The 23018-nt window shown below is 46.8% G+C and overlaps 1 protein-coding gene across 4 annotated transcripts in view; it reads left to right on the top strand.

The window, feature by feature from the left end:
- The window catches only part of SYNPO2 (synaptopodin 2), a 456083-nt gene that overhangs the window by 360474 nt on the left and 72591 nt on the right, over positions 1–23018 (top strand). For 2 of the 4 annotated variants that reach the window (XM_029609362.1, XM_029611766.1), the window contains exon 3: positions 14906–15522. In XM_029609362.1, the coding sequence (XP_029465222.1) occupies positions 14906–15522 (617 nt within the window). Of the gene's footprint in view, positions 1–14905; positions 15593–23018 lie in introns of all 4 variants that reach the window. The other 2 variants (XM_029610896.1, XM_029610213.1) reach the window with 2 other exon arrangements.

Here is a 23018-nt window from a genome sequence, read left to right as displayed (position 1 = left end):
TTTCTGGCACCCTCTCGCCTCCCCCTCCCCCACCCGGGACTTCCAGGGCTTGCTTTTATCTGAATTTGCCCTCCTCCTGCGTAGATCTTATTTATCTAGCCTGCAGGAGGAGGAAGGTCCCCCCCTGGCAAAAATTTCCCCGCTCAGCGCCATTGATGGTTACACTGGCTGCGGAGCTCCCGGGGTCCCTTGGGGCGCAGGTGGTCCCGGGGGTCCCCCCCCCCCCCCCCCCCCCCCCGACCTCCCGGGGGATCCGGTACCCCCGGATCCTGCCGCCAATCCGGATGCGGAGGATACCCTTCCACCCCTGGAGGGGGACGACCCCAGGGTCTTACGGACACCCTTACGGCCTCTTTGCCCAAGGATATGGACCCGGTCCTGGCGGGAATCAGGGATCCGGCAAGCGCCTTCCCCTTTCATCCCACGCACAAGTTGTTGCGCCTGCGGGAATGGAACGCTCCCGAGGCGGGACTCCGGGCGGGCCGTGCACTGGACAAGCTCCCCCTCCCGGAAGTATGCTTAGATTAAAAAAAAACAAAAAAAACCCCCAATAATCCCTCCGTGGACTACTTATGCGGTCATGATACAGGAGGGTTTCCCGGCTTTTAAAGCCGCCCAGGTCCGCATGCTCGAGGCTCATGTGAAGCTCATTTTTGATGTCCTGGTGCTGGGGGTGTGTGCGACTATTTGCAGCAGTCTCATGCTGCGGGCAGGTCTCAGGTGGGTTCAACAGTTGCTCTGCACCCGGGACCTCCCGTGGACAGAGGCTGCGCATATGACCTTCTCTGCGTCCAGGCAAAGGCGATGGCTTCGGCGATGTCCACCAAACGGCTCCTCTGGCTGCGCCATTGGTCGGCCCGGCTGGGCACGTTGCCGTTCAAAGGTAAGCTGCTCTTTGGCAAGGAAGTTGAGAAACTATGGTGTCCTTAGGGGAAAGTAAGGTCCATAAGCTTCCGGAGGACCGTCCGAAACCATCCCGTTCCATTACACCCTCTCGTCCACGTTTTCAGGGCCAGAGATGGTATACCCCACGCGGGCAGGGTGACTCCTCAGGGGTTTTTTTCCTTCTTGATCGCAGTCTTGGTCGCAGCCTTCTCGTGGGTGCCGTCCCTTTCGTGAGGGCCAGCCCACACGCTCCATCCTTACGCCTGCCACACAATGAAGTTCACTTGACTCATTCCTCGGTCCCATTCCTAGGCGGTCGCCTTTCCCTGTTTTTTGTGGAATGGTTCAAAATCATGTCGGACCAGTGGGTCCTCGATGTTTTCGGAGTCGGGTACGCCTGCGCTTTGCTCAAAATTTTCGGGATCTTTTTCTATTTTCCTCGTGCGGTCAGTCCCAGCGGCAAGTGGTGGAGCAAACCCCCGCCAGGCTCCTGTGTCTGGGCGCGGTGGTCCCGATTCCAGACAGCGAACTTGCTGCAGAACATTATTCTAATTACTTCATCGTTCCCTAACAGGACGGGTCTTCATCCGATCTTAGACCTCAAAAGAGTCAACCGGGCTCTCAAGATTCCGCTTTTCCGCATGGAAACTCTGCGAGCGGTCCTCCTGCCATTTCGCCCCGGAGAGTTCCTCGCCTCACTCGATTTGACAGAGGCGTATTTCCATATTCCAATTCATCGCAGCTACCGTGGTCTCTTTGCGTTCACATCCTCCACCAGGACTTCCAGTTCAGGGCGCTTCCCTTTGGTCTCGCGATGGCACCTCGCACCTTCACCAAAGTCATGGTGGTAGTGGCAACAGCTCTCCGCCGGGAAGGAATCCTTGTTCACCCCTACCTGGATGTCTGGCTCGTCAGGGCCAAGGCGGAGGCTGTTTGCCGGCAGGCGGTGGGTCGCGTGTTAGCTCTTCTCGCGTCTCTTGGGTGGATACTGAATTTCTCCAAGAGCAACCTTCAGCCCTCCCAGGAGTTAGAGTTCCTGGGAGCCCACCGACAGCCGGGTGGGCAAGGTCTTCTTGCCTCGCGCGCGGTCTCTCAAGTTGATCGACCAGTTTCAGAGTCTGATCTTGCTGCCTTCTCCGACGGCTTGTGACTACCTGCAGGTCTCGGGCTCCTTGGCTTCTACCATCGACCTAGTCCCTTGGGCTTTTGCTCATATGCGATCGTTTCAGAAAGCTTTGCTGTCCCATTGGCAGCCAGTGGCGGAACAGTTTCACACAGTCCTCCTGTTTTTGGGCTCTACCATCGCCGACTTGCAGTTGTGGCTTTCCCTTCCTCATTTGCTACAGGGAATGCCTCTCCAAGTCCCTCAGTGGACGATAGTAACCACGGACGCCAGTCTCTCGGGCTGGGATGAGGTCTGCCTCTCCCAGTACGCCCAGGGGATCTGGCCAGCAGCTCAGTCTCGCTGGCACATCATTCGGTTGGAGGCTCGGGCGGTGTTCCTAGCTCTTCTGGAGTTTCTCCCCCTCATCCGCGGCAAGGTGATACGGGTCTTGTCCGACAACTCCACCACCGTGGCTTACATCAATCACCAAGGAGGCGCCCGCAGTTCGTTGGTGGCCATGGAAACCAGCCGTCTCTGCGCCTGGGCAGAGCAACATCTACAGTGCCCGGCGGCCTCCCACATCGCGGGCAAGGGGAATGTTCAGGCTAATTTTCTCAGTCGTCAGTTGCTCGATCCTGGGGAGTGGGAACTCTCTGACGCACCATGAATCTCATCTTTGACAGGTGGTCCCCCCCACCCCCACCTGGGCCTCATGGCGACCCTTCGCAATGCCAAGGCAAATTGATTCTTCCGCCGCTGGAGGGAACACGTCTCGGAGGGCGTAGATGCTCTGGCTCTCCCTTGGCTAGTGGACGTCCTTCTGTACGTGTTTCCCCCGTGGCCCCTGGTCAGGAAAATTCTCAGAAGAATAGAACTCCACCGGGGTCCCGTAGTTCTGGTAGCACCAGAGTGGCCGCACAGGCCGTGGTCCGCGAATTTTCTCAATCTAGCGACGGCGGACCTCTGCGGCTATGCATCTTCCTCGGCTCCTTCATCAAGGACCTGTATCTTTCGACCAGGCCGATCGCTCCTGTCTAGCGGCCTGGCTTTTGCACGGCGACGCCTAAGGCGCAAGGGCTATTAGAAGGAGGTCATCTCCACCTTGCTGCGGGCCCGGAAACAGTCGACTTCCCTGGCGTACGTGCGTATCTGGAACGTGTTTGAATCTGTTTGTGCAGAGTCGGGTATCTCAGCGCACTCCGTCCCGATCTCGTTAGTCCTCTCTTCTCCAAGAAGGTCTCTCCAAGGGTCTTTCCTTTCGTTCTCTGCGTGTACAGGTCTCCCCTCTCGGCTCTCTCCTGGGTCGGGTAGAAGGTCATCACTGAGCGGGCCACCCGGATGTGATTTGGTGCTTGAAGGGTGTCAAGCATCTATGTTCACCTTCTCGGCCGCTTGCCTGTCGGGGAGTTTTAATCTGGTTTTTCGGGCCCTCTGTGCGGCTCTGTTCGAACCTCTCCATCGCGCTACCTTGAACGCTCTTACGCTTAAGACTGTCTTTTTGGTCTCTATCTCTTCTGCTCGTTGGATCTCGGAGATCCAAGCGCTGTCCTGTCGGGAACCTTTTTTGCGATTTTCCGATTCTGAGGTATCCCTCGTGACGGGTCCTTCTAACCTCCATGTCAACCAGTCGGCAGGACTCCCTGTGTTTTCCCCTGCGACTGGGGACGATCTCCGTAAACTTGATGCCATACGGGTTCTACTTCGCTATCTCCCAGTTACCAATGGCTTTCAGGTTTCAGTCCATCCTTTGTCCTCTGGAATGGACCCAATCGAGGTAAGCCGGCTTCTAAGACCACTATAGCACAGTGGTTGAAGGAAGCGATCTTCTCGGCCTATCTTTGTCAAGGTCGGGCAGTTCCCGAGGGCCTCACAGCTCATTCACTGCGTTCTCAAGCTACTTCGTGCGGACAGTCAATTGGTCTCTCAGCAGGAGATTTGCAGTGCCGCCACTTGGATGTCCTTGCATACTTTTGCTCGACACTACCGCCTGGATGTGCAAGCTCCGCTTCTTGGTTCTTTTGGGCTACAAGTGCTTCGAGTGGGACTGTTTCGGTCCCACCCGGTTTAGGGAAGCTTTGGTACATCCCACAGTCTGGACTGATCCAGGTATGTACAGGGAAAGGAAAATTAGTTCTTACCTGTTAATTTTCGTTCCTGTAGTATCACGGATCAGTCCAGACGCCCTTCCTTGTTTGTCTTTTTTCTGTCCTCTCGAAGCTTGCTTCTTTTGCAGATTCGTAGATTTCCACACATCTTTTTTGTGCATGAATACTGAGCAAATACACCGGAAGCCTTGGTTGCTCAGCACCAAGTATATGCCAGAGCGGTTCGTCATACCGTATCTCTTACATTGTTCTACATCTGCTCCATTGAGCTTTCTGGTTACTTGCTTGATCCTATTCTGGTTTTGTTGTTTTCTGCTTTGACAATGGTTATACTGAAGAGATGCAGGATAGGCTCTCTCCTCATATAGGATATCCTTTCAGTTTTGCTCTGTCTCCACCTGCTGGAAAGGAGGCTCAACCCACAGTCTGGACTGATCTGTGGCACTACAGGAACGAAAATTAACAGGTAAGAACTAATTTCATACAGTCTTTGAATAATTAACTGAAAATGTAATACAGAAAAGTTATTACTCAAATATTTTGAGCAGAATTCCCCTACTCCCCTGGCCACACCCCTTTCACTCTGCTCTCCACTATCTCTCCCCTCCCCTTCTAACATCAACCCTTCCACTATTTTCACCCCCCAGCACTCCACTCCCAGAGTTTGACAACTCTCCCATATAGCCCTTCACACAGACTCCCTCTGTTACTCTCATACACACACAGTCCCTCATACAGGCTCCCTCCCTCTTTCACACATACGCACAATCTCTCAGTGTCCCTCCCTCACTTGCATACTTACACCCTCAAACAGGTTCCCTCCGTCCCTCTTTCACACAAACACACCCCTTCATACAGGCTCCCTCTGTCCTTCTCTCACATATCCCCCTCAAAGGCTCCCTCTCTCGCACACACACAAACCCTCACACAGCTCTCTTTCTCTCTCTCACACACTCACACTCGCACCCTCACCACTATGACACCTAGATCTCTTTCTTGGGTTGTAGCACCCAATATGGAACCCAACATTGTGTAACTATAGCATGGGTTATTTTTCCCTATATGCATCACCTTGCACTTATCCACATTAAATTTCATCTGCCATTTCGATACCCAATTTTCCAGTCTCACAAGATCTTCCTGCAATTTATCACAATCTGCTTGTGATTTAACTATGAACAATTTTGTATCATCTGCAAATTTGATTATCTCACTCGTCGTATTTCTTTCCAGATCATTTATAAATATATTGAAAAGTAAGGGTCCCAATACAGATCCCTGAGGCACTCCACTGCCCACTCCCTTCCACTGAGAAAATTGTCCATTTAATCCTACTCTCTGTCTCCTGTCTTTTAGCCAGTTTGTAATCCATGAAAGGACATTGCAACCTATCCCATGACTTTTTACTTTTCCTAGAAGCCTCTCATGAGGAACTTTGTCAAACGCCTTGTGAAAATCCAAGTATACTACATCTACCGGTTCACATTTATCCACATGTTTATTAACTCCTTCAAAAACGTGAAGCATATTTGTGAGGCAAGACTTGCCTTGGGTAAAGCCATGCTGACTTTGTTCCATTAAACCATGTCTTTCTATATGTTCTGTGATTTTGATGTTTAGAACACTTTCCACTATTTTTCCTGGCACTGAAGTCAGGCTAACCGGTCTGTAGTTTCCCGGATTGCCCCTGGAGCCCTTTTTAAATATTGGGGTTACATTTGCAATCCTCCAGTCTTTAGGTAGAATGGATGATTTTAATGATAGGTTACAAATTTTTACTCTGAAATTTCATTTTTTAGTTCCTTCAGAACTCTGGGGTGTATACCATCCGGTCCAGGTGATATACTATTCTTAAGTTTGTCAATCAGGTCTACCACATCTTCTAGGTTCACCGTGATTTGATTCAGTCCATCTGAATCATTACCCATGAAAACCTTCTCTAGTACGGGTACCTCCCCAACATCGTCTTCAGTAAACACCGAAGCAAATAAATCATTTAGTCTTTCTGCGATGGCCTTATCTTCTCTAAGTGCCCCTTTAACCCCCTCGATCATCTAACAGTCCATCTGACTCCCTCACAGGCTTTCTGCTTTGGATATATTTTTTAAAGTTTTTTGGTTTGTTTTTTATTGGAATTTTCATCAGTTTTTACACTTCATGAAAACAAGGAAAATCAGTGATAATGTAATACATTTACCATTTCCTTCTATAGGTAACAACTATACTTTATAAACATTTATTACACTTCCTAATACCCAATAATTGGAGGAGAACTATGGAAAAACTTATATTTATAAAAAAGGTTTTTACTGTGAGTTTTTGCCTCTACGGCCAACTTCTTTTCAAATTCTCTCTTAGCCTGTCTTATCAATGTCTTACATTTAACTTGCCAACGTTTATGCATTATCCTATTTTCTTCGGTTGGATTCTTCTTCCAATTTTTGAATGAAGATCTTTTTACTAAAATAGCTTCTTTCACCTCCCCTTTTAACCATGCCGATAATCGTTTTGCCTTCTTTCCACCTTTCTTAATGTGTGGAATACATCTGGACTGTGCTTCTAGAATGGTATTTTTTAACAATGACCATGCCTCTTGCACACTTTTTACTTTTGTAGCTGCTCCTTTCAGTTTTTTTCTAACAATTTTTCTCATTTTATCAAAGTTTCCCTTTTGAAAGTTTAGCACGAGAGCCGTGGATTTGCATACTGTTCCTCTTCCAGTCATTAATTCAGATTTCATCATATTATGATCACTATTGCCAAGCGGCCCCACCACAGTTACCTCTCTCACCAAGTCCTGTGCTCCACTGAGAATTAGATCTAAAATTGCTCCTTCTTTTGTTGGTTCCTGAACCAATTGCTCCATAAAGCTATCATTTATTCCATCCAGGAACTTTATCTCTCTAGCATGTCCCGATGATACATTTACTCAGTCAATATTGGGGTAATTGAAGTCTAGAAATGTCACAGAAGCGCCTTGCACATAAGTAAGTCCACAAGGTCAATGGTGCAAGTAAAGAGATCAAAATCCCATTCACTGAGTATTGAAGAGTTTATTAAACATTAATCAAGTTCATCAATTATTTAGTATGGCAACTCCATATCGGTAATAGCAAACATCTATGTTATACGTCCCCCGACACTGTCCCGTGTTTCGCGGAGGCTGCATCGGGAGGGACCCAAAAGAGTTTATTCATATCTGAAATGTAACACAAAGTAAACTAGTGAACAGAAAAGGAAAAACTGCCCAAACTATAATACAATTACAAAAGACTACTAAAATTGCACATACCCATTCCAGTCTTCTCAGGAGCGCACTTACCCTCCGGTCAGAACAAACATTTAAAGAGACAGAAAAAGGCGCGAAAGGGAACTCTCGCGAGAAATGTTTACAATCAGCAGACATGCACCTGTTTGATGGGATCATGTACCTGGGAACAACACAGTATGGTTAATAGAACAGATACCATTCAATATCTTTATTAAGACCAAACGGAGACACTGTGTTTAAAGTGTAAATCCATCGCTGCTCCTTCCTACCGAGAATACCAGAGAAGTCACCTCCCCGTCCTGGGGGCGGGACAACCTCTAATACCGAGAAGGAGAGAGAGTCAATGGAGTGGTCAACCTGGAGCCAGTGGGACACTAGAGGTTCGTCAATTCTGGAGGATCTTATATTAGAGCAGTGTTCTATAATCCGTGTTTTTATCATTCGAGATGTTTTTCCCACATACAGCAGTGGACACGGACACCATATAGCATAAATAACACCTTTTGTACAACAATTGGATTGAGAATGGAGTTTGAACACACGTCCAGTCACAGGGTGTATGAATGTAGTAGCCGATTGTGTATGTTTGCACATAGTGCAGTGCCCACATGGTGTGTGCTGACCGCTTGATCTTATCACAAATTGTGCCACAGGAGCTGTGTGCACCAGGCGATCTCTAAGGTTGGTGGCTCGTTTAAAGGTAAATCGTGGGGGGCCGTGCATGAGATTATCAGCGAAAGGGATGACCAATGTCTCTTCACCATCTTCGCCACGGCCCTCCCCACAATGGAGAAAGGAAGAATACAATTGTAAATCACATCCTCAGATGATGTGGAGGGTGTAAACAGCCAATCCCGTTGTGTATATAGAGCCCGCTTAAAGGCTCTTTTAATGACTCGCACCGGGTAACCCCTTTCCATGAAGCGGTCAGTTAGCCTGTTGGATTGGACCAGGAATTCCTGTCGTGTGGAACATAGCCGACGGAGTCGCAAAAATTGACCCGTGGGGATATTGTCCCTCAATGCCCTCGGATGACAGCTCTTATAAGATAGCAAAGTATTGCGATCAGTGTGTTTACGAAAAAGGGATGTTTCAAAATGATCACCTACCCATAAGACATTGATGTCTAAAAAGGATATAGAGGACGGGTGAATGCAGTAATTGAATTGGATATGAGTGTTGATCATATTAATCCAATCCAGAAACATGAAGAATTGAATGTCCGTGCCTGTCCCAAGAGGGCTTCGGGTTCAGAAGGAGCCCAGACTTCATACTGAAAATTCAGCATTCATCAATCGTTGGAATCAGATTCTCAACAAATGTTCCCTGGACCTTATGGTCCTGATCATTGAAACCAATAGGGAAGTTCATGATCTGCTCCAAGACGAGGTGACACAAAAGTTGGAATTGATTAAACAATCATGCTCCACTGAACAATTTGATTTACAGTTGGAGGAATTCCAGGAAAATTTACAGAAATTCCGATCCGATTTGAAGGCTGTCAAGTACAGCAAGTTTCAGAGAGACGCGGGTGATTATCAGACCGGCTACGTTTATAAATGGATGACGCAGAAGCCGTCCAAAAAAGTTACCTTTGCCGACAGTTCCTCATCGGGGGATTCCTCAGGAGAGGAAGGCCGAGGTCCACGTACCCGGGGACAGAATCGTCGAGCTCGCGAGACAACGACTGCAACAGCCTTGGTTCGAGCCTCACATTCTGTACAACCCGCCGCCATGGGATCGGATGTTTCCTCATTACCATCATCTTCCTCCAGGTATTCCTCCATAGCGGCCTCTTTTTTAGACTCGGGTCAACCGCGACCGAAGCAGGACTCTCGACAGCTCCGTCAGCGAGCACCTCCGAGTTCTCAGGCCGGTCAACAACATCGACCGGCCCGCCTGCCTCGAACCCAGGCCGAATTGTGGCAATGAAGGATACAGTCTTTAATCTCTCATCGCGACATTTAACCGCAGTTGAATTAACTGTATTACAGTATGGACTTTCATTTGTACCCACACGGAAGGGGGATGCTTTTGACATTCTGGTTCACCTACACCGGTTTTTCCGATTTTTGAAATTGAAACTCTTTTTCAAGAACTCCCCTCCGTCCCTTGATACTTCTGTGGTGCAAGTGAAATCGAAATGGACTCCCCCGGGGGTGGGGGATGTTTTGCTAGGGGCTTTTGAAAGGCTTGTATGTCATGATGCATCAATGATATGTTCACAACATCAATACATTAGACACAATTTGACGAAAGAGGAAGCTACGGCCTTAACGTCCCTAGCTCGAGATCCCTTGATAGTTATAAAACCAGCAGACAAGGGAGGAGGGATAGTGGTGCTTAATAAAACAGATTACGTGGTAGAAGTTCTCAGACAATTGCGGGACACGGCTTTTTATACTCCTCTATCTTCAGACCCTACTACTATACTATGCCAACACATTCAGGCAATTGTTCAGTCAGCTTTGGAGGCACACATTATTACCCCGAAGGAGGCCAAATTCTTGACCCCATCACATCCGGTTACGCCATTATTTTATATTCTCCCAAAAATCCATAAGTCCCTTGATAAACCACCGGGACGCCCGATTGTTTCCGGGATTGGATCTGTATTGGAACCTTTATCACAGTTCGTTGACATCTTCTTGAAACCCATGGTTCCACAGATAAAATCCTATGTAAGAGACTCCTCTCATTTTTTGACCATTTTATCAGCTCTTCAGGTTTCTCAACCTATGGTTTTCCTCATCACACTCGATGTAGTATCTCTATATTCAAACATTCCCCAAAATGAGGCCCTGATAGTGATTGAGAAATATTTGAACACACGTCCGCCACCACAGAGAATCACCACCTCTTTCCTAATGCAACTTGCCGAACTAGCATTAACAAAAAAATTTTTTCAGTTTCAGGACGTATTCTATCAGCAAGTCAAGGGCACCGCAATGGGGGCTACAATGGCCCCAAGTCTGGCGTGCCTATACATGGCTGAATATGAAATGACAAACATATATTCATCTACCTGGTATCAATTCATCCATGTATGGCTACGCTATATTGATGACATTTTCGTCATATGGACAGGCACGGACATTCAATTCTTCATGTTTCTGGATTGGATTAATATGATCAACACTCATATCCAATTCAATTACTGCATTCACCCGTCCTCTATATCCTTTTTAGACATCAATGTCTTATGGGTAGGTGATCATTTTGAAACATCCCTTTTTCGTAAACACACTGATCGCAATACTTTGCTATCTTATAAGAGCTGTCATCCGAGGGCATTGAGGGACAATATCCCCACGGGTCAATTTTTGCGACTCCGTCGGCTATGTTCCACACGACAGGAATTCCTGGTCCAATCCAACAGGCTAACTGACCGCTTCATGGAAAGGGGTTACCCGGTGCGAGTCATTAAAAGAGCCTTTAAGCGGGCTCTATATACACAACGGGATTGGCTGTTTACACCCTCCACATCATCTGAGGATGTGATTTACAATTGTATTCTTCCTTTCTCCATTGTGGGGAGGGCCGTGGCGAAGATGGTGAAGAGACATTGGTCATCCCTTTCGCTGAATAATCTCATGCACGGCCCCCCACGATTTACCTTTAAACGAGCCACCAACCTTAGAGATCGCCTGGTGCACACAGCTCCTGTGGCACAATTTGTGATAAGATCAAGCGGTCAGCACACACCATGTGGGCACTGCACTATGTGCAAACATACACAATCGGCTACTACATTCATACACCCTGTGACTGGACGTGTGTTCAAACTCCATTCTCAATCCAATTGTTGTACAAAAGGTGTTATTTATGCTATATGGTGTCCGTGTCCACTGCTGTATGTGGGAAAAACATCTCGAATGATAAAAACACGGATTATAGAACACTGCTCTAATATAAGATCCTCCAGAATTGACGAACCTCTAGTGTCCCACTGGCTCCAGGTTGACCACTCCATTGACTCTCTCTCCTTCTCGGTATTAGAGGTTGTCCCGCCCCCAGCGCGGGGAGGTGACTTCTCTGGTATTCTCGGTAGGAAGGAGCAGCGATGGATTTACACTTTAAACACAGTGTCTCCGTTTGGTCTTAATAAAGATATTGAATGGTATCTGTTCTATTAACCATACTGTGTTGTTCCCAGGTACATGATCCCATCAAACAGGTGCATGTCTGCTGATTGTAAACATTTCTCGCGAGAGTTCCCTTTCGCGCCTTTTTCTGTCTCTTTAAATGTTTGTTCTGACCGGAGGGTAAGTGCGCTCCTGAGAAGACTGGAATGGGTATGTGCAATTTTAGTAGTCTTTTGTAATTGTATTATAGTTTGGGCAGTTTTTCCTTTTCTGTTCACTAGTTTACTTTGTGTTACATTTCAGATATGAATAAACTCTTTTGGGTCCCTCCCGATGCAGCCTCCGCGAAACACGGGACCGTGTCGGGGGACGTATAACATAGATGTTTGCTATTACCGATATGGAGTTGCCATACTAAATAATTGATGAACTTGATTAATGTTTAATAAACTCTTCAATACTCAGTGAATGGGATTTTGATCTCTTTACTTGCACCATTGACCTTGTGGGGTAATTGAAGTCTCCCATTATTACCGCACTACCAATTTGGTTAGCTTCCCTAATTTCTCTTAGCATTTCACTGTCCGTCTCACCATCTTGACCAGGTGGACGGTAGTATACCCCTATCACTATAGTCTTCCCCGACACACAAGGGATTTCTACCTATAAAGATTCAATTTTGCATTTAGTCTCATGCAGGATGTTTATTCTGTTGGACTCTATACCATCCCGGACATAAAGCGCCACACCGCCTCCCGGGTGCTCCTCTCTGTCATTGCGATATAATTTGTACCCCGGTATAGCACTGTCCCATTGGTTATCCTCCTTCCACCATGTCTCTGAGATGCCAATTAAGTCTATGTCATCATTCACTGCTATACATTCTAATTCTCCCATCTTACTTCTTAGACTTCTGGCATTAGCATACAAACATTTCAAAGTTTGTTTTTTGTTTGTATTTTCATTCTGCTTTTTAATTGATAGGGATAAGTTAGAATTTTTTAGCTCAGGTGAGTTTTTAGTTACAGGCACTTGGACTACTTTTCTAATTATTGGAACCTCACTGTCGGGATGCCCTAATTCTAATGCATCATTAGTATCCTTTGACGATACCTCTCTCCGAACCATGCGCTGCTGAGCGACTGTCGGCTTTCCCCTTTGTTCTAGTTTAAAAGCTGCTCTATCTCCTTTTTAAAGGTTAGCGCCAGCAGTCTGGTTCCACCCTGGTTATGATGGAGCCCATCCCTTCGGAAGAGACTCCCCCTTCCCCAAAAGGTTCCCCAGTTCCTAACAAAACTGAATCCCTCTTCCTTGCACCATCGTCTCATCCACGCATTGAGACTCCGGAGCTCTGCCTGCCTCTGGTGACCTGCGCGTGGAACAGGGAGCATTTCAGAGAAAGCTACCCTGAATAGACTACATGACTAGAGAAGAGGGATGCTGTGTATTCAGAAACATGGCCAAGGGAGACAGCACACACATGACCGCAGCAAAAGATCGTGTGGCCCATCCAGTCTTCCCATCCGCCCAATTTATTTAGCTTTACAATTTCCATCACTCCCTCAAAGATCCCCTGTGTTCATCCCAATGTTTCTTGAATTCAGAGAGTTTTTGTCTCCACCACCTCCTCCTGGGAGGCTCTTGAAGAGTTTTAGCTCTTGACAGCAGATCAAGAAATGTATTTAGTAAGTCCTGTAAAAAGGGATTGCTCTCAACATTTTGTTTTGTTTCTATTTGTTAACCTTTAAGTCTGTGCATTCAAGAGGACTAGCATGGAAGCCAAAATCATGCATCTCTGTTTCTCTGTCACTGCTCAGAGTGCACTCAGAAAAGTGGAAGCTCGGATAACCCTGGGTTATTCAAGAACTCTGCAAAGGCTGGCACACAAAGGCCGGGAGCTGCTGCAGCCCTCAGCTGCTTTTCCGAAAGCTGTGCTGGCTGACTGGAAAGTGACAGGCAGTAAAGAGGGTGGGAGGGAAGAGGTGTGGGGGTGAGAGGTAATATCACCTTTCTATCACCCATCAGGACCCTTTCCCCTGTCAGTGGAAGGCCTTTCCTGATTCACTACGGCAGTCACACTACTTTCTATTTCCTGGTAAATGCCGTCTTTAGATCAGGTCATTTCTGACTTGGAAAAGAGAGCTTTAGCTCTAGAAAGCTGGTCAGGAAATGGATTAAGTTAGTCCAATTTCTTTTGAGGTGCGTAGTGAGAGACAGTCCGGAGAGCAGGGTTAGCTGGATGAACTCTGGAGGTATATTCAATAATGCATCCGTAGAATGGAATATAGCTGGCTATCTTAAGTACTTAGCGGGCTAACTATAGCCACCTAACTTTGGGACAGCTCTTTGAGACAACCAGACTTTGCCGGCTAACTCAGCTCCTCCCGGTTACATGCATGGAATGCCCCTAACACCGGTGACATTCCAGCCCCCTAACTCATTAACCAGCTAGAGTCTAGCCAGGTACCAGCCCAAATAGTCATTTAGCGGGCTCTCTTCTCAGTTAGCTGGCTAAATGCTTTTGAATATGGACCTCTTTGGTTTTATTTGTTAACCTTTATTTCTATGGAAACAGAGAAATATGATGGCAGAAAACGACCGTACACCCTATCTAGTCTGTCCATCCGCACCAACTGACAGTGACCAAGTTCCCTGGTGGAGGGAAAACTGGAGCAAAGACCACATCTTATTGTGTAAGAGTGTGGCCTGCATGAGATACACAAAGGGCCAGGTGTACTGAAGGATTTCTCCCATTTTTTTATCCATGGAAAGAGACTTGGTGCATCTGGCCCCGGTCCTTCCAGAGCGTGCTTGCAGAACGTTTACAGTTATTGTAAAGATGTGAAAAGCTTCTCATTTCTTCGGGATTCATTAATTGCATGGGGGACGTCTGCAATGGAAGAGTCCAGCTGCTGTTCCATTGTGGGGGACGTCAGGCACTCGAGCCAGGTGACTGACTGACTGACTGACGTCTCTGGTGCTTAACGGTGAGCTAGCTATGTTCTGTGGCTCCTGACACCTTCTCTATCTCTAATCGCCATCTCCTCCAGCCTCTGCGGTCTGGTAATGCCTGGCCATGTTAGGTACAAGGCCTTTTCACCGTGGGACTCAGTGCTATGTACACTGACCGCACTGTAGAAGTAATTAAGTGACGGTGCCTGCTGACAGCGGTCCTGAGCTGAAGGCATAGTTGATAATGGCTGATTTTGTTTGAGTCAGTGCTGGAGTGAGAAGCAGGCAGAGGAAAGCGCTGGCTGCCGTAGGAAGCCGAGGTGCTGCTGGCACCTGCCCTCTCTGAACCCTTCCTTCCCTGCTCTGCTGCAGATTAGGGAAGCTATGAATTGTGCAATGGACCGCAAGGCCCAGAGAAGGAGAGCAGGCCTAGGGCCTGGTACAGGAGCAGGCAGGAAAGCTCCCCCTCTGACTCCTTCCTTTCTATCCTCCTCTGTCCTAGATCGGCCAGCACAGAGACCGCGGAGCAAGAAGACTGCAGGGAAATAAAGCCTCGTCTGGGGCCACGGGAGGATGCTCGCTGCGGAGAGACAGAGGGAGTCCCTGCCCTTCCGAGAGCAAGGCAAGTGCAGGAGGCAGCAGAGAGCTACAGAATTACCCCCAAAGTCATCCAAAGCCCCAAGGCAGAGGCCTCCGTCCAGGGACTGGAGCCGGCAGAAGATGGGAAGAAAATCAGCAGGTCCCCTGCCGTCCCCCTGCCGGGAGCAGAGCGATGTCGCCCCCCGGGAAACAGGCCCAGCCTGCACCCGGCCGAGAGCGGCTCCGCTCAGGAACCCGGTGCCGACGAGAGCTGGACCACAGTGCTCCCTACAAGAGTGCAGGCTGGGGCTCCATCCCTGGTCCCGGGCTGCTCGGACAGGGAGAAGGTGGTGTCCCGGGCGCTGCCTGCCAGGGGCAGTGCTGAATGTGAAGTGGAGGGAGGCGGGGGTCAGCCCCAGGCCCCTCCTCCAGCCCCCTCTGCCGTCTGCTCAGAAGGCGAAGGAGAGCCGGAGGAAGGGGACGAGCTGCGCTCACAGAGGGATCCCAGCAGACCTCACAAGCACAGAGCCAGGCACGCAAGTAAGTGCTTCCCAGCTCCGCTGCCTTCACCGATGTAAGCGCGCACTGATGTCGTTTTCCTGTGCTCCGGGTACGCTTGAAGGATCTGGGGGCATTGAGGGGGGCATTGAAGGAGTTAAGTATCTAAGGGGCCGAGTTGGGTTATTGCACTGGTCAGAAAGTAGAAAGTAAGTGGATGGGAGGTGCAGCTAAAGGCTTGGCAATGGATTTTCTGGAGTCCTCTGCTGCAGCAGTGTCCCCCGTTCTGTCCTGGGAGCAGGGTCCCTCCCTCCCTCCCTCCCTCACCCTCTTATGGTGAGGGCTGTGCGCCCTGGCTCTGCTGCTCTGAGTTATAAGTAGGACAGGGGAGGGGGAGATCTGCTTGACAGACACCGGCATGTGGAAGGCTGCCGGGCTACCCGATCCCCAATGGTCCAGAGCCGGGCAGCGAGGGCACGGGGGGCACTGCTAGACTCCGGACAGATGCTAAACTTGTTGCTCTGTTAGCTGCAGGTGGGTGAGGCAGGGGCGCAGCTGGGAGACTGTTTTCCCCCCTAAAATCCTGTACTGCTGAGCTCTAGTTCTGGAGGAGAAACCCTCCAGGAATTTCTAAGGGCACAGGGGAGCTCTGGTGTGCAGGGTTTGGAGGGGCTCCAGGGCACTGTGTGACCCACTCTCCTAGACACCCAGAGATTAACACGCTCTCCAAAGCCTTCCTCCCCTCCTTCACGGCCCGTCCACAGCCTTGCAGCGGTCAGCGGCTGCCTTGAGACAGATTTACATACTTGAGGTCACATCAAAGTAATTCAGTGCTGGTAATGAGCCCAGGCCAGCGTGACACATGTGCTCTTTATGGGCTGCCGTGGCACGGTGCTTGCCTCTCAGCTATAGTTTATTTTATATATTTGCGATCTGGGAATAAATCTGAGCTTTCAGTCTGCTCTAACCCCAGGAGTATATTGAGCTGTGAAGGGAGAGCTCCCAGCTGCTTAAGTGGCAGGCAGGATGGGGACAGACGAAGGAGCTGGGGGTAGAGGAGGTCTGCTTCTCCAGGAGTAAACCAGTGCTTTCCTGACGGCATCGCCACCCTCCATGTCTCACTGCACTCTCTGCAGCCACCATGACAGCCGCAGGTCAGCAGAGCCTGTCTGGGACTGCTGCAAGCTGCTAACTTGCAGCATAGAAAGCTGCCGTCTGCTGGCCCCTTCCCCAGGCACTGAGCAGCGGAGCCAGGGTAGCAGCTGCCTACTTCCTGGCTTTATTGCACCCTCCCTCGCTCTTCTTCCCAGCTCTCCTTTCCCTTCTCAGAACAGCTTGCTGGGGTTATTAAAGACCTGCTCCCTGATGTCACCGGAGCGGCTTGAATGAACAGATTTTGGAGATACTAGATTTGATGACAGACAGCATAGTAGCACACACATCTCCTCAGCTCCACAGAGAAAGCTCTAGCAAAGCAGAGCTGCTGCTGTCAGTCTGCTCTAATACTTCATCCTATCTTCTCACATTCTTTGTTTTCCAGATATGTTTTATTTCTTATATTTCTATGCTTTTCTTTAAAAAAAAAAAAAGGTGCACATCTTGTCTTTGAATTGGTTGTTGTGAAAAATTTGCCTTGCTTGAGATACTTCAGCTGTCCATGCTGTACTCATGCTTTACGGGTATCAGTGTGATGCCTGCATGGGGCTCTGATGAACATCTGCTCTTTAGCTGTCTGTGCTGTATTCATGATTTATGTGTATCAGTGTGATGCCTGCATGGGTCTCTGATGAAGATCTGCTCTTCAGCTGTCTGTGCTGTATTCATGATTTATGTGTATCAGTGTGATGCCTGCATGGGGCTCTGATGAAGATCTGCTCTTCAGCTGTCTGTGCTGTATTCATGCTTTAGGTGTATCAGTGTGATGCCTGCATGGGGCTCTGATGAAGATCTGCTCTTCAGCTGTCTGTGCTGTATTCATGCTTTAGGTGTATCAGTGTGATGCCTGCATGGGGCTGTGATGAAGATCTGCTCTTCAGCTGTCTGTGCTGTATTCATGCTTTATGTGTATCAGTGTGATGCCTGCATGGGGCTCTGATGAAGATCTGCTCTTCAGCTGTCCATGCTGTACTCATGCTTTACGGGTATCAGTGTGATGCCTGCATGGGGCTCTGATGAAGATCTGCTCTTCAGCTGTCTGTGCTGTATTCATGCTTTAGGTGTATCAGTGTGACTCCTGCATGGGGCTGTGATGAAGATCTTCAGGTGTCTGTGCTGTATTCATGATTTACATGTATCAGTGTGACATCTGCTTGGGACTCTGATGGAGATCTGCTCTTCAGCTGTCTGTGCTGTATTCATGCTTTACATATATCAGTGCAATGCCTGCATGGGGCTCTGATGAAGATCTTATCTACAGCTGTCTGTGCTGTATTCATGTTTTACGTGTATCAGTGTGATAGCTGCATGGGGCTCTGATGAAGATCTGCTCTTCAGCTGTCAGTGCTGTATTCATGCTTTATGTGTATCTGTGTGATGCCTGCATGGGTCTCTGATGAAGATCTGCTCTTCAGCTGTCTGTGCTGTATTCATGCTTTATGTGTATCAGTGTGATGCCTGCATGGGTCTCTGATGAAGATCTGCTATTCAGCTGTCTGTGCTGTATTCATGCTTTATGTGTATCAGTGTGATGCCTGCATGGGGCTCTGATGTAGAGCTGCTATTCAGCTGTCTGTGCTGTATTCATGCTTTATGTGTATCAGTGTGATGCCTGCATGGGACTCTGATGAAGATCTGCTCTTCAGCTGTCTGTGCTGTGTTCATGTTTTACATGTATCTCTGTGATGCCTGCATGGGGCTCTGATGAAGATCTGCTCTTCAGCTGTCAGTGCTGTATTCATGCTTTATGTGTATCAGTGTGATGCCTGCATTGGGGCTCTGATGTAGAGCTGCTCTTCAGCTGTCAGTGCTGTATTCATGCTTTATGTGTATCAGTGTGATGCCTGCATTGGGGCTCTGATGTAGAGCTGCTCTTCAGCTGCCTGTGCTGTATTCATGATTTATATGTATCAGTGTGATGCCTGCATGGGGCTCTGATGAAGATCTGCTCTTCAGCTGTCTGTGCTGTATTCATGCTTTATGCGTATCAGTGTGATGCCTGCATGGGACTCTGATGAAGATCTGCTCTTCAGCTGTCTGTGCTGTGTTCATGTTTTACATGTATCTCTGTGATGCCTGCATGGGGCTCTGATGAAGATCTGTTCTTCAGCTGTCTGTGCTGTATTCAAGCTTTATGTGTATCAGTATAATGCTTGCATGGGGCTCTGATGAAGATCTGCTCTTCAGCTGTCTGTGCTGTGTTCATGCTTTACATGTATCTCTGTGATGCCTGCATGGGGCTCTGATGAAGAGTAGCCCAGCTTCGTTTCTCTTCACTTATTCACCCTGATGTGAACAGCAAGGCAGAGGCAGCTATATAAATATTAGCATTACGATCTCCCCAGAAACCCATGTCTGAAGGATTTTGTTTATATTAACTAACCACTAAAACATCTAAAGCATTTAAAAGTAGACTTCTGCATTAAGCCCAGTTCTTTATGTTACTGCTTCCCTAATCTCTGCTGTTGGCATTATTGGCACTTTAACCCCAATTTTGCAACTGTTTCTGGTCGAACCCGTTCTTGGAATTACTGCTGCTTTAACTACTGTTCTTGATACTTCTCTGTGTGTACTAATGCTCGAGGCCCCTGCTTTTAGTAGTATTTATATTTTTAAATTCCTCTGTTAATTGTATGACTGCTCATATGCCTGCTCTTGGAACGAGTCATTGTTTAAACTCTTCTTCCCCTATCATTACTGCTCATATCCTGCCCTGAGTAGGAGTAATAGTTGCAACCTTTCTCTCAGTATTATTACTGCTCATAACCCTGCCCTTGGTACCAGTAATACTTTAAACTCTTTTTAATTGTTCATAACTCTGCCCTCGGTAGTAGTAATGGTTTAAACCCGTCTCTCAGTATTATTACTGCTCATAACCCAGTAGTAGTAATGGTTAAACCCTTCTCTCAGTATTATTACTGCTCATAACCCTGCCCTCAGTAGCAGTAATGGTTTAAACCCTTTTCTATTGTTCATAACCCTGCCCTTGGTAGCAGTAATGATTTAAACCCTTCTCTCAGTATTAGTATTGCTCATAACCCTGCTATCAGTAGCAATAATGATTTAAATCCTTCCCACTGTGTTTTTAATGCTCATTACTTTTCCCTTGGTAGAAATAATGGTTTAAACCCTTCTCACAGGAATATTACTGCTCATAATCCTGCCCTCAGTAGCAGTAATGGTTTCAACCATTCTCAAAGTATTATTACTGCTCATGACCCTATCCTCGATATCAGTAATGGTTTAAACCCTTCTCACAGTAATATTACTGCTCATAACCCTGCCCTCGGTAGCAATAATGGTTTAACAGTTCTCTCTATATTATTAGTGCTCATAACCCTGCCCTTCGTACCAATAATACTTTAAGCCCTTTTCTATTTTTCATAACCCTACCCTTTGTAGCAGTAATGATTTAAACCCTTCTCACAGTATTATTACTACTCATGACCCTGCCCTCATTGGCAGTAATGATTTAAACCCTTCTCTCGGTATTACTGTCATAACCTGTCCTTTGTAGCAGTAATGGTTTAAACCCTCCTCTCAGTATTATTACTATCATAACCCTTCCCTCAGTAGCAGTAATGATTTAAACCCTTCTCACAGTATTATTACTACTCATGACCCTGCCCTTGGTTGAGTAATGGTTTCAACCATTCTCTCACTATTATTACTGCTCATGACCCTGCCCTCATTGGCAGTAATGATTTAAACAATTCTCTCACTATTATTACTGCTCATGACCCTGCCCTCAGTAGCAGTAATGTTTTAAACTTTGCTCTCAGTATTATTACTGCTCATAACCCTATCCTAGGTAGCATTAATGCTTTTAACCCTGCTCACGGTATTATTACTGCTTATGACCCTATCCTCAATAGCATTAATGGTTCTGTCAGAAATATTACTACTTATAACCCTGCCTTCGGTAGCAGTAATGGTTTAAACCCTTCTCACAGTAATATTACTGCTCATAACCCTGCCCTCCATAGTAGTAATGCTTTACACCCTTTTCTCAGTATTATTACTGCTCATGATCCTGGCCTCAGTAGCAGTAATGGTTTAAACCCTTCTCACAGTAATATTACTGTTCACAACCCTGCCCTCCATAGTAGTAATGGTTTACACCCTTTTCTCAGTATTATTACTGCTCATGATCCTGGCCTCAGTAGCAGTAATGGTTTAAACCCTTTTCACAATAATATTACTGTTCATAACCCTGCCCTCAGTAGTAGCAATGGTTTAAGCCCTTTTCTCAGTATTATTACTGCTCATGACCCTGCCCTCGGTATCAGTAATGGTTTAAACCCTTCTCTCAGTATTATTATTGCTCATGACCCTGCCCTCGGTATCAGTAATGGTTTAAACCCTTCTCTCAGTATTATTATTGCTCATGAACCTGCCCTCGGTATCAGTAATGGTTTAAACCCTTCTCTCAGTATTATTACTGCTCATGACTCTGCCTTCAGTAGCAGTAATGGTTTAAACCCTTCCCTCAGTATTATTATTGCTCATGATCCTGCTTTCGGTAGCAGTAATGGTTTAAACCCTTCTCTCAGTATTATTACTGCTCATGACTCTGCCCTCAGTAGCAGTAATGGTTTAAACCCTTCTCTCAGTATTATTATTGCTCATGATCCTGCTTTCGGTAGCAGTAATGGTTTAAACCCTTCTCTCAGTATTATTATTGCTCATGATCCTGCTTTCAGTAGCAGTAATGGTTTAAACCCTTCTCTCAGTATTATTACTGCTCATGACTCTGCCTTCAGTAGCAGTAATGGTTTAAACCCTTCCCTCAGTATTATTATTGCTCATGATCCTGCTTTTGGTATCAGTAATGGTTTAAACCCTTCTCTCAGTATTATTACTGCTTATGACTCTGCCCTCAGTAGCAGTAATGGTTTAAACCCTTCTCTCAGTATTATTATTGCTCATGATCCTGCTTTCGGTAGCAGTAATGGTTTAAACCCTTCTCTCAGTATTATTATTGCTCATGATCCTGCTTTCAGTAGCAGTAATCTCACATTAATATTTCTGCTCGTAACTTTGTCCTTGGCATTTTCACATAACTCGGCACATACAGACATAACTTGGTGCATCCGAAGTTACAATGTATCACTGCCTCAAAAATACTTTTGTATGGTTTCTGTAAATGTTCATTTTTTAGTGCAGGGATCCACATAGTTTATTCACCTAATTTCTTAAACTACTTCCATTTCATTTTAATAAACAAACATTATACATAAAAGTATGCACATATATTTTACAGGTTAAATAATAGTAATGTGTCTGTGATAACATAAAGGCAGTTAACTTATAAAGCTGGCTGCTGAATGCCCTTATGAAAATATTGACTTCTGCGTGTACTTATTTATTTGTAAACCTTTGATATTTTGCCTTTTCCCACGAGTGTCCTCAAGGTGGTTCACAATGCATTAGTTGAAGATCAATTACAATCACAGTTGAATCAAATTTACAATGGATAGGTTTAGAAGCACCAGCTGATCCAGACCCTCTACCACTTGCTCCAGACTTCTCACCCAAAACCTGCAGACAAAAGAGAAGTCAGATTTAATATGCGTGACTTGATTAACTGATGTAAAAGCGTTCGCACATGTTTGATGTATGCGCATTCTAAAATATGTAAATGCCCACATAATCTAAAATAAATAAATAAATGCTTCCAAATCCCAACCCAGAACACCCCCAAAATGCATTCTTTGCCTGCGTACATTTCACACCCTTTGGAAAATTCACTTTCCATGCGCAGGGGCAATTTACACGTGTACATGCTGATTTAAGTGCACAACCCCCACATAAGTCTTTAAAATTTCACCTCAAAGGGGGTAAGTTTGTAACAGTCCACCTAAATTTGAAATCAAATATGTGCATAAGTTTCAAATATTTTCAAAGCCAACTTACATAACAAATCTACCTGCCTGTTAATTTGTACAACTTTTCCCGTCGATAGCAGGCTGAATCAGCCATGCTGTCTTGGGCTGTCCATCAGGCCCGGGAAGGCAGAGCTTGTCAAAGCTGTTACACAGAGTTCAACTCTGTGTGTCTGCGCAGCCGTTCCCGCACAGGAAATACAGATACTCCTCAGTCTGTTTTTTCTGGGCACGGGAACGCACGTGGAGCACCAGATCTCCTCGTCGAAGATTTTCTTCAACAATTTAAAGTTTAGAAAAATAGAAAATGAAAGAACGAAAAATTCCCAGGCCCTCAGGGTTCAAACCTTGTGCCTGTAGAAAAATAATGTCGATCACCGACGACCATTCTGCCTGTTACGTGTGTCTGGGCCCAGACCACGATCAGGCAAAGTGTAAATACTGTGGAAGAATGTCGCCCAGGGCAAGGTGACAAAGAGCGGAGAAAATAGAAAATTT

Source organism: Rhinatrema bivittatum, chromosome 1 (genome assembly GCF_901001135.1).
Source record: "Rhinatrema bivittatum chromosome 1, aRhiBiv1.1, whole genome shotgun sequence".
NCBI classification, from domain to species: Eukaryota; Metazoa; Chordata; class Amphibia; order Gymnophiona; family Rhinatrematidae; genus Rhinatrema; species Rhinatrema bivittatum.
Note: the sequence above shows the minus strand (reverse complement) of the source record. Positions and strands in the feature narration are given on the sequence as shown.